Consider the following 14026-nt stretch of genomic DNA (forward strand, 5'->3'; position numbering starts at 1 on the left):
GAAGCCTGCACCCCAGTAGACACCCACGGACCCCAGTGGGCACCTGCACCCATCAGTCCTTAGGGAGAGCTCCCTCCGGTCAACCCAGTGGACACACAGGGGTGTGGCAATGACCACCACAGCGAGGACGCGACTTACCTCTCTGCTCTCGTAGCTCTCCACGGCAAAGTCATTTTTGACCACGATGTACCTGTCCTTCCATTTCTTGACGTCTTCAGCGAACTGTGTCAGCTCTGCTTCGTACAGGACCGTCCCGGGCTCCAGCGGCGGCTTCAGGAAGACACAGCAGTCAGGGCTCACGAGAAGCGGCCAGCACCCTGCCCCCACCCGGGCACCCCTGGCATGCCACAGGCTGTCCCGGGGCTGCCTTGCCCCCCCGTCCTACTTTTAACCGAATGCAAACATGTGTCCTATTGGCACACCCATGATTTTCTTTAAAGATATTTTATGAATTTGAGAGACAGAATTACAGAGAGATGGACATGGAGAGCGATTTTCCATCCACTGGCTCACTCCCCAAACGGCTGTTAATGGCTGGAGCTGGGCGGATCCTAAGCCAGGAGCCAGGAGCTTCTTCCAGGTCTCCCATGTGGGTGCAGGGGCCCAAGCACTTGGCCACCCTCCACTGCTTTCCCAGGCCATTGGCAGAGAGCTGGATTGGAAGTGGAGCAGCCGGGACTAGAACCGGCAGCCATGTGGGATGCCGGCACCACAGGTGGAGGTTCAGCCCACTACGCCACAGTGCCGGTCCCACCCATGATTTCCATTGCCCTCCATTATGCTACGGGAACAGACGCACAAGGCAGAAAGGGCTAGTGATAGGGTTGGCCTTGCATTCACGAGGCACTAATGCCCGAGTGTGGCAGGCGGGGTGACCCCTGGCCAGCGGGAGAGGTTAGCGACTCCTCCCCTCCTCACCACTCCTGCCAGCGCAGCCCAGGGAGTCGGTGCTGGGACCAGGCGGCCACCCTGAGCTCTGCGAGGAGACCGTGTCTGCTGTCGGAGGAGAGGCCAAGCAGGCGTCGGCCGGCAAGCCACAGGTCCCTCTTCTGCATTGCCCATCAGCCGTGGCGACGCCTGTGTTGGGGGGTTCCACCCCATTCCCTGGCAGGGCTTCTGCTGGATGAGCTGCGTAAGCACATTTCCCAGCCTGCCCCACGGTGCCGCTCCCGCACTGCGTGGCATGGAGCATGGCCTCTGTCTCTCACCTGCACTCCACTGACACTGATTTTCCATTTACTAAAGACTCATGGCGCCTTTGGGAAGCTATCCTGCTGCTTTCAAGCGACACTTCACCAGAACCATGGAGAAGAGGGGGGGGGTGCCAATCTCTTTAACACGCGTGTAAGGGAAGAACTAAGTTCCTGCGAAAATGCCAACCCTTAAAATGAGGCCGTGTCTGTCTCACCTCATGGGAAGGACCTCACTCCTCTCTTTACTGTCTTTTATTTTTAAATATTTATTTATTTGAAAGGCAGAGTGGCAGAGAGAGAGAGAAGGAGAGATGCAGAGAGAGAGAACTTCCATCTGCTGGGTCTCTCCCCAAACGACTCCAACAGCCAGGGCTGGACCAGGCTGAAGCCAGGAGCCAGGAGCTCCATCGGGTCTCCCATGTGGGTGCAGGGTCCGTCGTCTGCTGCTTTCCCCAGGGCATTAGCAGGGAGCTGGACTGGAAGCAGAGCAGCTGGGACATGAGCCATATGGGATGCTGGCACCGCAGGCAATGGCTTCTACATCAGCCCCTATTTTTCTCACTCCTGTCGTTGAACGAGGCCCAAACCAAGCCCGCTGTACTGCATGGCTCTTGTGTGTGGCTCCTCTGGCGGGCTGTGACACCTGAGGCCTCCTCCCGGCCGCCCTGGACCAGCAGCTCCGGAGATGGGGCCGGAACTTGCATTTCGAACAAGCCCCCTCAGTTCTGAGCATCCTGTGTTTAGGGGACAACAACCTGCTCTCCTTGTGCACCGTGGGATGTGCTGGAGACTCCGCCCCCTGCAAGCATCCTCCCGCCCCCCACTCATTCCTTCCGGAAAGCCCCTGGGATGGGCACACGCCCCACTCCCTGCACCCTGCACTTTCCGATCTTTCTCCTGCCGTCCGGACTGTCTCTTCCCAGTGCACCCGGCTGGGCCCCGCTCCTCTGCTCTCCACGCATGGCTTCTCAGCCATCTACACTCTTCCCTCGACGACGCCCCGCGTCTCAGCCTCACAACTCCCAGACTTCTGCTCCCCAGCCCTGCCCCCTCCCCTGAGCCCCAGCCGGCCCCAGGCTCCCCCACGCCCCGGGGGTGTCTGCCACACAAGCACTGGACGCTCAGGCGCCCCGAGAGCACTGGGGCTCGAGCTCGCATCCCCTCCACGCTTCCTGCCTGGGGAGGACGACTCCACCCGCTTCCTCGCTCAGGTCAGAACCAAAAGGCTGGGCCTCTCTCCATAGCGACTTCCGTCAGCCCCCACGCCCGCCACCTCGTCCTTATGGATGCTACAGTGCCCTGCTCGCCAGGCCCCACTGCCCGCGTGCTGCTCCCTCCGGGGGACTTCCTGTCACGAGTCACGACAAGATCCAAGCCCTCGGCGTGGCCTGCAGGTCTCCGGGATCCGGGCCTCCCAGTCTCACAGTGCGCCCCGCACACGGCTCTGCCCAGGACGCCCCCGGGCCTCTGCACTGGCTGTGCCCGTGACTCACCACGCGTCAGTCACGCACAGAGGCTGTCCCCAGACCCCGGCTCTGGCGGGAGACTCTTGCTTTACTCCTCTTTATAGCATCTGCTCCCTGACACTCTTGGTGCTGCCTCCTCCTGCATTTGAGTATGAACTCCGGGAAGGACGCCTTCCGCACCCCAGACCAGGTAGGGGGGCTGTCTCTGTGAGCTGCCTGTGCTCAGCGGCTACAAAGGAGGGAGCAGAGCAGGCGGACTCGTGGAGGATTCGTACGGCTCAGTGATGAGACTCACAACGCCAGGCAACAGGCACTGACATCTGACGTCTTAAAGCTGACCTTGGGGCGACGTCGGGGCATGGCAAGTGAAGCTGCCACCGGCAACTGGAATCCCATACGGGTGCTGGTTTGTGTCCCGGCTGCTCCACTTCCCATCCAGCTCCCTGCTAATGTGCCTGGGAGAGCAGCAGGGGATGGCCCAGGTGTCTAAGCCCCTGTCACCCACACGGGAGTCCTGGATGGAGCTCCTGGCTCCTGGCTTCAGCCTGGCCCAAGCCATCTGGGGAGGGAACCAGGTGAAAGATCGCTTGCTCTCTTTGTCTCTCCCTCTCTCCAGCTCTGCGGTAAATATGTATTTAAAATAAATAGATGGATAGATAAAACAAACCTGCCTTCACTATGGACACAAACACGCATGCGGGAAACCATGGGAAACTGGGCTCCAGGAGTGTCCTGACGAGGAGAGCGCGCAGTCTGACTCCCCGGCCGGGACGCCATAGCCGAGGATTCTCTCAGGACCCTGTGGCCACAGGCCTCGCGGGCGCGCCGCCTACCTTGGCCTTCAGGAGCTGCGACGCTGCCTCTCGCTGCTGCTCCACCTGGCGGCGCACGTGACCGCAGAAGGCCACCGCGTGCTGGCGCCTGTAGTAGGGGCTGAAGTTCTTGAGCACAGCCTCGGTTTTCCCTGGAAAATGGGAATTTTGAAATGGGACGTGTCTCACGTGGTGGACCCCCTCCACACCACCGTCCACACTGCCCCGGTCCGCCTGCCACCCCCACTCCCGGGGTGGGCGAGGAGCCCACGTCCCCTGAGAAGGCAGGGACCTGCTGTGCGTGCCTGATCTCCTGCCCTCCCTCCGACACCTGCAGAGGCCCGGGGGCCCCAGGGGCCACCCACTCAGCCACCAGGGCGTTCCTGCACATGACACCATCACACGTCACCAGGCTGTGAACTCCACCTCCCTCCCGGCCCTCTCAGGCCCCGGCTCCGCCTGCTTCTCCCCCTCCTGCCTCCCAGCAGCACCTGCCCCGCACCCCTGGGCTCCCCCTCCCGGCTGGGAATCCTTATGGCCTCGGGCTCTGCGCCTGCGCCTCTGGTGTAAAGGAATTCTGGACTGCAGGCACACAGCTGCCCGAGGCGCCTGGGCTCTGGTCTCCGTCCTAGCTGTGAGAAGAATCCAGCAGGCTGGCCTCAGCGAGTCCCTGTGCCTGCAGCGCCGTGGCCCTGACCACACAGGGACCACACTTCCCCTGGAGCCTGGTGGCCCTGAAGTGTGACCATAGGGGTACGACCACGGCCAGCCAGCGCGATTGTCAGTCCTAGGCAGATAAAGTCAGGGCCAACCATCCAGGGAGGGGGGAGGGGGCTCTGCTGCGGGAACCCCAGAACCCCGATGCTTTTCAAGCCATGAGCTTGGCTGTGGAGAGGAGGGAGCTGCAGAGGGCAGGGACAGGGCGTGCACACACTGCCGCCCAGCACTGAGACGTCCACGTGGGCTCTGGGCAAGACACCAACCTGATGTAATATTCCAAACAGCCAGTGCAAATCTGGCGTAAACGTAGTTTTTAAAATTTGACATAATCATCCGAGAAACACTAAAATATAACACACTGGGCAGGTGTTTCAGAGCTGTTACGCACGTACAACTTCAAAAATATGTGAAGAGTCCTAACCACGGAGTGAGACGCTCAGCAGGAGAACCTCAAACCCGCTGCTGCCAGTCTCTGTGCCGTGGAATCACAACCACAACACGCACCAGGTGTGACTCCCTCTGCACGGCACAAGTGTGAACACCTCTCCACGTGTACTGTGTGTGAACACCTCTCCATGTGCACCGTGTGTGAACACCTCTCCATGTGTACTGTGTGTGAACACCTCTCCATGAATACGTGTGTGAACACCTCTCCATGTGTACATGTGAACACCTCTCCATGTGTACCGTGTGTGAACACCTCTCCATGTGCACCATGTGTGAACACCTCTCCATGTGTACTGTGTGTGAACACCTCTCCATGTGCACTGTGTGTGAACACCTCTCCATGTGTACTGTGTGTGAACACCTCTCCATGTGTACCGTGTGTGAACACCTCTCCATGTGCACTGTGTGTGAACACCTCTCCATGTGCATGTGTGAACACCTCTCCATGTGCACCATGTGTGAACACCTCTCCATGTGTACCGTGTGTGAACACCTCTCCATGTGCACCGTGTGTGAACACCTCTCCATGTGTACTGTGTGTGAACACCTCTCCATGTGCACCGTGTGTGAACACCTCTCCATGTGTACTGTGTGTGAACACCTCTCCATGTGCACCGTGTGTGAACACCTCTCCATGTGCACCATGTGTGAACACCTCTCCATGTGTACTGTGTGTGAACACCTCTCCATGTGTACATGTGAACACCTCTCCATGTGCACTGTGTGTGAACACCTCTCCATGTGCACTGTGTGTGAACACCTCTCCATGTGTACCGTGTGTGAACACCTCTCCATGTGTACTGTGTGTGAACACCTCTCCATGTGCACTGTGTGTGAACACCTCTCCATGTGCACCGTGTGTGAACACCTCTCCATGTGCACCGTGTGTGAACACCTCTCCATGTGCACCATGTGTGAACACCTCTCCATGTGTACATGTGAACACCTCTCCATGTGCACTGTGTGTGAACACCTCTCCATGTGCACCGTGTGTGAACACCTCTCCATGTGTACCGTGTGTGAACACCTCTCCATGTGCACTGTGTGTGAACACCTCTCCATGTGTACTGTGTGTGAACACCTCTCCATGTGCACCGTGTGTGAACACCTCTCCATGTGCACCATGTGTGAACACCTCTCCATGTGTACTGTGTGTGAACACCTCTCCATGTGTACATGTGAACACCTCTCCATGTGCACTGTGTGTGAACACCTCTCCATGTGCACCGTGTGTGAACACCTCTCCATGTGTACCGTGTGTGAACACCTCTCCATGTGTACTGTGTGTGAACACCTCTCCATGTGCACTGTGTGTGAACACCTCTCCATGTGCACCGTGTGTGAACACCTCTCCATGTGCACCATGTGTGAACACCTCTCCATGTGTACTGTGTGTGAACACCTCTCCATGTGCACTGTGTGTGAACACCTCTCCATGTGCACTGTGTGTGAACACCTCTCCATGAGCACCGTGTGTGAACACCTCTCCACGTGTACTGTGTGTGAACACCTCTCCATGTGCACTGTGTGTGAACACCTCTCCATGTGTACCGTGTGTGAACACCTCTCCATGTGTACTGTGTGTGAACACCTCTCCATGTGTACTGTGTGTGAACACCTCTCCATGTGTACTGTGTGTGAACACCTCTCCATGTGCACCGTGTGTGAACACCTCTCCATGTGTACTGTGTGTGAACACCTCTCCATGTGTACCGTGTGTGAACACCTCTCCATGTGTACTGTGTGTGAACACCTCTCCATGTGCACCATGTGTGAACACCTCTCCATGTGCACTGTGTGTGAACACCTCTCCATGTGCACCGTGTGTGAACACCTCTCCATGTGTACTGTGTGTGAACACCTCTCCATGTGCACTGTGTGAACACCTCTCCATGTGTACCATGTGTGAACACCTCTCCATGTGTACTGTGTGTGAACACCTCTCCATGTGCACTGTGTGTGAACACCTCTCCATGTGTACTGTGTGTGAACACCTCTCCATGTGTACCGTGTGTGAACACCTCTCCATGTGCACCATGTGTGAACACCTCTGCATGTGCACCATGTGTGAACACCTCTCCATGAGCACCATGTGTGAACACCTCTCCATGTGCACGTATGAACACCTCTCCACGTGCACCATGTGTGAACACCTCTCCACGTGTACCATGTGTGAACACCTCTCCACGTGCACTGTGTGTGAACACCTCTGCTGAACACAGCTGCTGGGCTAGGGCAGGAAGTGAGGGTTAGCAGCCACGTCACCAAGAGCCTCTCCTGGAGTCTCACTCGGCTGGACTGTGGTGTGGGGAGACAGGTGCCAGTCATGGGGCTTTGTGAGGGGCCAGTGAAACACTCTGCTACCTAAAGTGTCTGGGGGCACAGCAGTCGTGGCTGCTGGGACAGAGGGCCTGGAACGAGTCCCGCCTCCACTTCCCATCCAGCTCGCTGCTAACGTGCGCCCTGGGAGCCCTGGGTCCCTGCAACCAACCTGGACTGAGTTCCCAGCTCCTGGCTTTGGCCTGCCCAGCCTTGGCTGTTGGGGACATGTCGGGGGCAGGGGGTAACCCAGTGTGTGATAGGTCTCTCTAGCTGTTTCTCTGCTTTTCAACTAAATAAAAATAAATAATTTAATCTAGAATGGTGCCTGGTCACGTATTAGTAGAACCGCAATTTTTGACTATTATTTCATGTTCTACCTTGAAAACATCCCAGTAAGAGGGTCAGCCCACGGGCGCCAGCTGCAACACTCAAGTGGAAGTCAGCGCGTTTGCTCGGATGCTCCCTCACTTCCCCGCCCCAGATTTGGGGTCACGTCCCCTTTTCTGAATGGCTGGAGAGTGCGTGCCGGGCCTTCCAGCAGGAGCGGCTCCCTCAGGGGCTGGAAGCCTGGAACCAACGCAGGGGCTCACGCTCCGGGCACCGCACCGTCCTCCGCGTGCCACCGGGCCCCGCGGTCTTGCTGGGCGCCGTGCTGGGGCTGAGGCTGGGCCTGGCAGCTCGACACACCCTCCGTGGCCTCCACAGCTCTGCCGGCACACCTGGCTGCGGTTCCACTGCACAGGTGAGAAAGTCCCCGACCACCTTTGTGGAGTCACTGTGTCTACTCGGGCTCAGGCCGAGCACCCGCGGGATGCCCCTCCGTCCCACGTTCGGCCACAGACCCTGCCACCTTCGCGTCCACGCAGTCTCTGGGGTGAAGCCTGCTCCCATGGCCACCACTGTGCCTTCACGCCCAGCGCCCGAGACAACCAACTCTCAGCCTCGCAGCCGGGCAAATGCTGACCTGGGACGAAGTCAGGGCCGGGGGATCCCCGGGTCCCTGGATGCAGGGGAAGCCACCAGAGCCAGTCCAGACAAGAGCCAGGGGGCAGGGCCAAGAGGCAGGGCCCATGCCAGCCACCTCAGTACCACTCAGGACGAAGCTGGCACAGGTGGCCACAGGTGGATGATGGTGGGGACTGGTCTTCAGAACCAAGGCACAGCACCGATGCCCTGGGGTCCCGGAAGCCACACTAGGCCCACTCAGCAGTCACAGGCCCACTCCTCTGGGTCCTGGCCCATCGGCGTCATGTGACATACCGACGATACCAGCCACGTTGTCACCTCTGTAAGACTCTGTCCACAGCCCCGCCGCCGAGGCCACCCCCTGACCAAGCAGCAAGGGCTCACCTGCACAACCTGCTTGGCGGAGCAACACCTGCCCAGTGGGTAGAGGAGACAGGACGGCAAACCGCCTAGGTTGCAACGCCCACTGCCTCACCCATGGAAAACAAAGGCTTTGTGGGTGCTGCTCAGAGAGCAGCTTCTAGAACGACGAGGCCTCAGCCTGCCTGGCCCCCTCTTTTCCTAGGGTGGCTGGAAAAACGCAGGCCCGGCAAGCACGCACACGCGCTTCTTTAGCCTGGATGACGTGGATCCAGCTTTGCATTTTCTTGAACTGGTTTGCAGAAAGTGCTTGGGCGTCTCCAGGCTGCCCTCCAGGCTGTGCTCGGTTTTCTCGCGACGCTCGTGACGAGCACAAAGCGTGCTCATTGCACACTGTTCTGAGCTATCTAACGTCCTCCGTGGAAGCCACAGACTGGCCCCTTGTTTCCGATCACGAGAGGGGCCCGCGTGGACAGGACAACGAGGCTAACCCGACACAGCTGGGAGGACGCGGCCTCTGCTCCCCACAGCCTCCTTTTGTCTCGGAAGCCAGCCCCTAGCTGACTCGGACCCGACCGCAGCGGAGTCGCTTAGCTCTCTGTGCTGTTGCTCGTCCAGGCCAGGATTTCCTACACATACGCTAGTCCCAGGGCTCCAACGGTTCCAACACCAGAACACGCTCTTGGTGCAGAGACCGTGACCACGCAAATGGGCACAACAGACACATCAAAGGAAATCAGCACAGACCGAAACCGAACCGGCATCCGGCCTGGGGACGGAGGGACCGCCGCTCCCCCACAGTCCATCCTCTGGCCTCTGCCCCCTCTCCCAGCCACGCCCCTGTGTGCTTCACTCCACCCTGCTTCCCTCCACAAGGAGGGATACTGTCCCTGCACCCTCTCTGGCTCCTCGCTCAAGAATTCCTGCCACTGACACAGAAAACACGCTTCAACCACTGCCACTCCCCCGGGGCTGCCGTGCTGGGCTCTGCTCCTGCCGCCCGCCCGAGGTGGCTCCCGGGAGGAGTGAACGTGCGGAGGAAGTGAGAGCGGCTGCGGGGAGCTGGGCAGACTCCAGGAGGAGCCTGGTGACGTTTCAGCCCCTCTGCCCTGCCGCCGCCGCCGCCGCCAGTCTTCCTGGCTCGCCCTGGCTTAGCCTCGCGGGCTCTCGAGAACGGCCCAGGGTCTGACCCACCGTCCACTCGACCTGGTCCAGCACCGTGTCTCCGGCAAGCTTCAGAACCCACGCATCCCAGTCCTAAACTCTGACCTAGAACAGTAGAAAACACGGCTCATCACGTGATTTTTTTTTTTTTTAATCTAATGATTGCCAGTCACTGGATCCGCTAATCACTAGTTTAGAAATTCCTGACACTGGTTAGAAATTACCCAAAAACCAGTTGATGTGATGCTCTAAAAATGGAAAAAACCCACCAAAAAAATCCCCAACAGTATTAACTATTTGGAGTACCAGTCTCCAGAATCACCCTTTTCCAAGTGTCTCTCTTCCGTAACGTGAGCGCTGACGTGGGAAACACGGCTGATCCGCGGGGGTTCCGGCCTCGCGGGTGACAGCCCGGTACATGCACGAGCAGAACCGTGACACACAGCTCAGGGAGGACGCAGCACGGACGTGCAGGGCCGAGCAGGACCCGCGTCCACGCGGTGGGAGAAGACCAAAGGCCACGGAGCTGCAGGGCCGAGCGGGCCGCGGGGTCCTCTCCGAGGCCCCATCTTCAGATCATTAAGTGACCCAAGGGCACAAAGCTGTCAACCGCGGACTTTTGTGAGGATTTTTAGAGATCAGTGCCAATCTAAAGAATGTCCCTGTTTGTCAAGCTTAAGGGATGATGTGGAGTACACCTATGTGGAAGGCGGAGACCAAGGTACCCTCTGGTGATGAAGCCACACTGGCAGGAAGCTGTGCAAAGCTGTCACATCTGGGTGAGGTGTGACGCTGGTGACCACGCCGCACTACAGACCCTGCCGGTGCCTCTGAGGGCTGCTGGGAGAGAAAACCTGGGACTCGGACGACACAGTACAGCAGGTGCCCCACCGCTGTGGGCGAGCCCATCCGCCAGGGCAAGGCCTGACAGGACAAGAGGCCAGGGGCAGGGGATGTTCTCCTGCCTCAACGCCCGGAGCTTGGACACCACTCTCCCAGCCTTTGGACTCATCAGCCTATCGGTCCCTCCTGGGCGTCAGCTGTGGATCCGCACCCCTGCCCTCCTGGGTGTGAGCTGTGGATCCGCACCCCTGCCCTCCTGGGCGTCAGCTGTGGATCCGCACCCCTGCCCTCCTGGGCGTCAGCTGTGGATCCGCACCCCTGCCCTCCTGGGTGTGAACTGTGGATCCGCACCCCTGCCCTCCTGGGCGTGAACTGTGGATCCGCACCCCTACCCTCCTGGGTGTGAGCTGTGGATCCGCACCCCTGCCCTCCTGGGCGTCACCTGTGGATCCGCACCCCTGCCCTCCTGGGTGTGAGCTGTGGATCCGCACCCCTGCCCTCCTGGGTGTCAGCTGTGGATCCGCACCCCTGCCCTCCTGGGCGTCAGCTGTGGATCCGCACCCCTGCCCTCCTGGGTGTGAACTGTGGATCTGCACCCCTGCCCTCCTGGGCGTCAGCTGTGGATCCGCACCCCTGCCCTCCTGGGCGTCAGCTAGGAGCTACACAGTTCACCTGGGGGGGGGGGGGTGTCTCCCTCCGCTCTCCTGGGCCTCCCCTTGCCACCTGTAGATTCTAAATCTTGTCAGTCTCCAAAATATCATGGCCAATCTTTCCGATTACTTATTCACATGCGGCTGGTTCTGTTTCTCTGGAGAGGCCTAATACAGACGTAATCAATTAAAATACTTGCGACCCAACACAAATATCAATTTAGCTTAGCTTATCTTGAACAGCTGGATCAATAATAAGTAAACGCTATGCAAATTGCTGGTGCTTCCATGTAACAAGTCCTAAAGTCTCCCAGATCAGCACCCAGTGTGGGTTCACAATCGGCTCTGAAGTACACAGGAGCCGTATTTAAAACGTCCAGTGAGTGACCTGCGAGACAACAAAAGCACTTGATTCAGCTTCATCCCAATTAGCAGAGGCTGCCTGCAGGGACGGGGGCAGAGCCCTGGCAGAGCCCCGGCGCCCGGGGAGCCAGCTGACCCCATCTGCGTGCCCCTTAATCCCGTCAGGTGTCCAATTAAGTGGCATCACTGTCTCGCAGCCGTGGCCGTTGCTGCCTAATACTGTGAGGCTCCCTGGCGAGTGCATTAAGTAGATTTTCTCGTCCACTGATTAGGACTTGTTTTGCACAAAATCAAGGTTAAAAGGTCACACCACGGACCAGCCGTCATCTGCACGGCATTTTTTAAAGTAAAATATATTTTTCCCAGAAACCTTTTATTTAAGGAACATAAAATTCATACATTTCATAATTCCAACTTTAGGAACACGTGATTCTTCCCATGGTCCCCCTGAAACAATTTAACAAAGTTGTCCTGGTGTCTGCTCTGTACCGGACTTGACCTGAGCTAAGAGTGGAGATGAACTGACTCACCCACCACTACTAACCAGGGGTTTATGCTCGTGTGTTTTTCTTTAGTAAGGGAATCTTTCAAACACAGAATAACAAAGTGAACGAGACATACAGTATCCACTACTGAGCAGAACACAATGTTACCATGCGGCCACACTCGCCTCCAAACAGCTTTACCCGAAACAGCGTGCAGGCTGCCCCCAGCACTGAGGCTGGCAGCTTCATCACGTGGTCCTCTCCATGCAAGACCCCTAATAGCCCAGCCGGCACCTGGGCGCCAACGAGGAGGAGGCGCAGGCTCCTCGAGGCATCTGCGGCCAGCCCCTCGCGGGTGGGAGAGCAGCAGGTCTGCACCGTGGCTCTGCCCGGCCTCCAGCCCCAGGCCTTGGTGGACACCCTGCAGGTGCAGCCCAGCCGTCTGACTGGCAAGCCCTCCCAACGATGACCCACGCTGAGCCCTGGGACCGCAGCTTTCAACAGTATGGTTGTGAACAGTCATTTCACACATGCCTTTCCACCTGGGCGGGCGTACACTTACAGGTTAAAATCGCATCATTGGAAATGGTAGGATAAAGAGAAAATCCTTTGTGATCATAATAAAAATGGGCGAACCACCTTCCACAGGAGTTACACCATGGTGCCAGTCTCCAGAAATCTGTCCGTCCCCCAGAGAAAGTTCTCAGACACTTCTATCTTTGCTGGTGAGACGCCGCTTTTATGCAGATAGAGAGAGAGCGACCCAGCACCCAAGACACAGCATCCCACCTTCGCCCTCTGTGAAAACGATGAAGGGTTGACTGAGGATGGACACGAATGGTGTCCAAGGGAGAGTTGCAATGTATGATACACTGCACCATCTCACAGGAGAGCTGCACGTGCAAGTCAGGAGGCCCTGGCACTGTGCTTTAACTCTGCACTGTGATACAGCTGCACCTGCTGCTTTTATGAACGCTGTAGATGCTGAGAACAGCTTAGAAACCAAACCAACACTTGTAACATCGTTCTCCAAGGAAAAGCCTTCCAAGGTCCAAATCACCAACGTAAAGGAAGCATTGGGAGCACAGGAGGAACTGCCTGGGTGTGAGGAAAGTGCAATGTCCCCCTTGCAAAAGGGACACATTACAAAGCAGGTTCTCTCTTGGAGCAGGCGGCTGGACGTGGGTCAGAGGCAGGCTGCTCGCTGGATGCAAACCCGGGCTGTTGTGCAGATGCGTGGCCGCCACCTGCCCGCGTTCCCCCATGCAGGGCCCCGTCTCAGGGGGCCCATCCCCCCATGTGGGACACCTGCAGGTCCGTGTGCTTACAATGCGCTGCCCCAAGGGAGTGTTCAGCAGGAAATTCTGGGATGCAGCGGTGTCCTGCACAGCAGAGCAGCCACTGTCACACAGGGATGCTGAACACCTGACACAGCCGTGGGGGCCTAGCAACTGAGCCAGTGATTTCGTTGTCGTTAACCTGCACTTTAACACCAACATGCAGCAGCCTCTGTCCCGAGCAGTGGACCTCCACAAAAATTTGCTACAGGAGACCCAGATGCAGCTCCTGGCTCCTGGCTTCAGCCTGGCCCAGGCCTGGCTGTCATGGGCATCTGGGGAGAGAGCCAACGGATGAAAGATCTCTCTCTCTCTCTCTGTCTTTCAAATAAAAAAATAAATCTTGGCCGGCGCTGTGGCTCAACAGGCTAATCCTCCGCCTTGCGGCGCCGGCACACCGGGTTCTAGTCCCGGTTGGGGCGCCGGATTCTATCCCGGTTGCCCCTCTTCCAGGCCAGCTCTCTGCTGTGGCCCGGGAAAGCAGTGAAGGATGGCCCAAGTCCTTGGGCCCTGCACCCGCATTGGAGACCAGGAGAAGCACCTGGCTCCTGGCTTCGGATCAGCGCGATGTGCTGGCCGCAGCGGCCATTGGAGGGTGAACCAGCGGCAAAAAGGAAGACCTTTCTCTCTGTCTCTCTCTCACTATCCACTCTGGCTGTAAAAAAAAAAAAAAAAAAAAGAAACAAAGAAACAAAGAAATCTTAAAAAGAATAAAAAGAGGTTGGCTTCGAGTTTTAAATAATTTAAAAAATAAAAGATTCTCCTAGGACTCCAAACAAAGAGTGGAAAATGCCATCCCCAGCCAGACCTACAGAATCAGAATTGGAGAGAGGCCGGAGAAGGGGCGCGACACAGCCTGCAGCAGCGGCTTCCGAGGTCTGACAGCCGCGATGACGGG

The 14026-nt window shown here is 57.8% G+C and overlaps 1 protein-coding gene across 2 annotated transcripts in view; it reads right to left on the minus strand.

Moving 5' to 3' along the window:
• The window catches only part of NIBAN1 (niban apoptosis regulator 1), a 106973-nt gene that overhangs the window by 52330 nt on the left and 40617 nt on the right, over positions 1 to 14026 (minus strand). For both annotated transcript variants that reach the window (XM_062211498.1, XM_062211497.1), the window contains exons 2-3: positions 3493 to 3623; positions 139 to 270 (exon numbers count right to left, since the gene is read on the minus strand). In XM_062211498.1, the coding sequence (XP_062067482.1) occupies positions 139 to 270; positions 3493 to 3623 (263 nt within the window). The remainder of the gene's footprint in view (positions 1 to 138; positions 271 to 3492; positions 3624 to 14026) is intronic.

Source organism: Lepus europaeus, chromosome 14 (assembly GCF_033115175.1).
Source record: "Lepus europaeus isolate LE1 chromosome 14, mLepTim1.pri, whole genome shotgun sequence".
Classification (NCBI taxonomy): domain Eukaryota; kingdom Metazoa; phylum Chordata; class Mammalia; order Lagomorpha; family Leporidae; genus Lepus; species Lepus europaeus.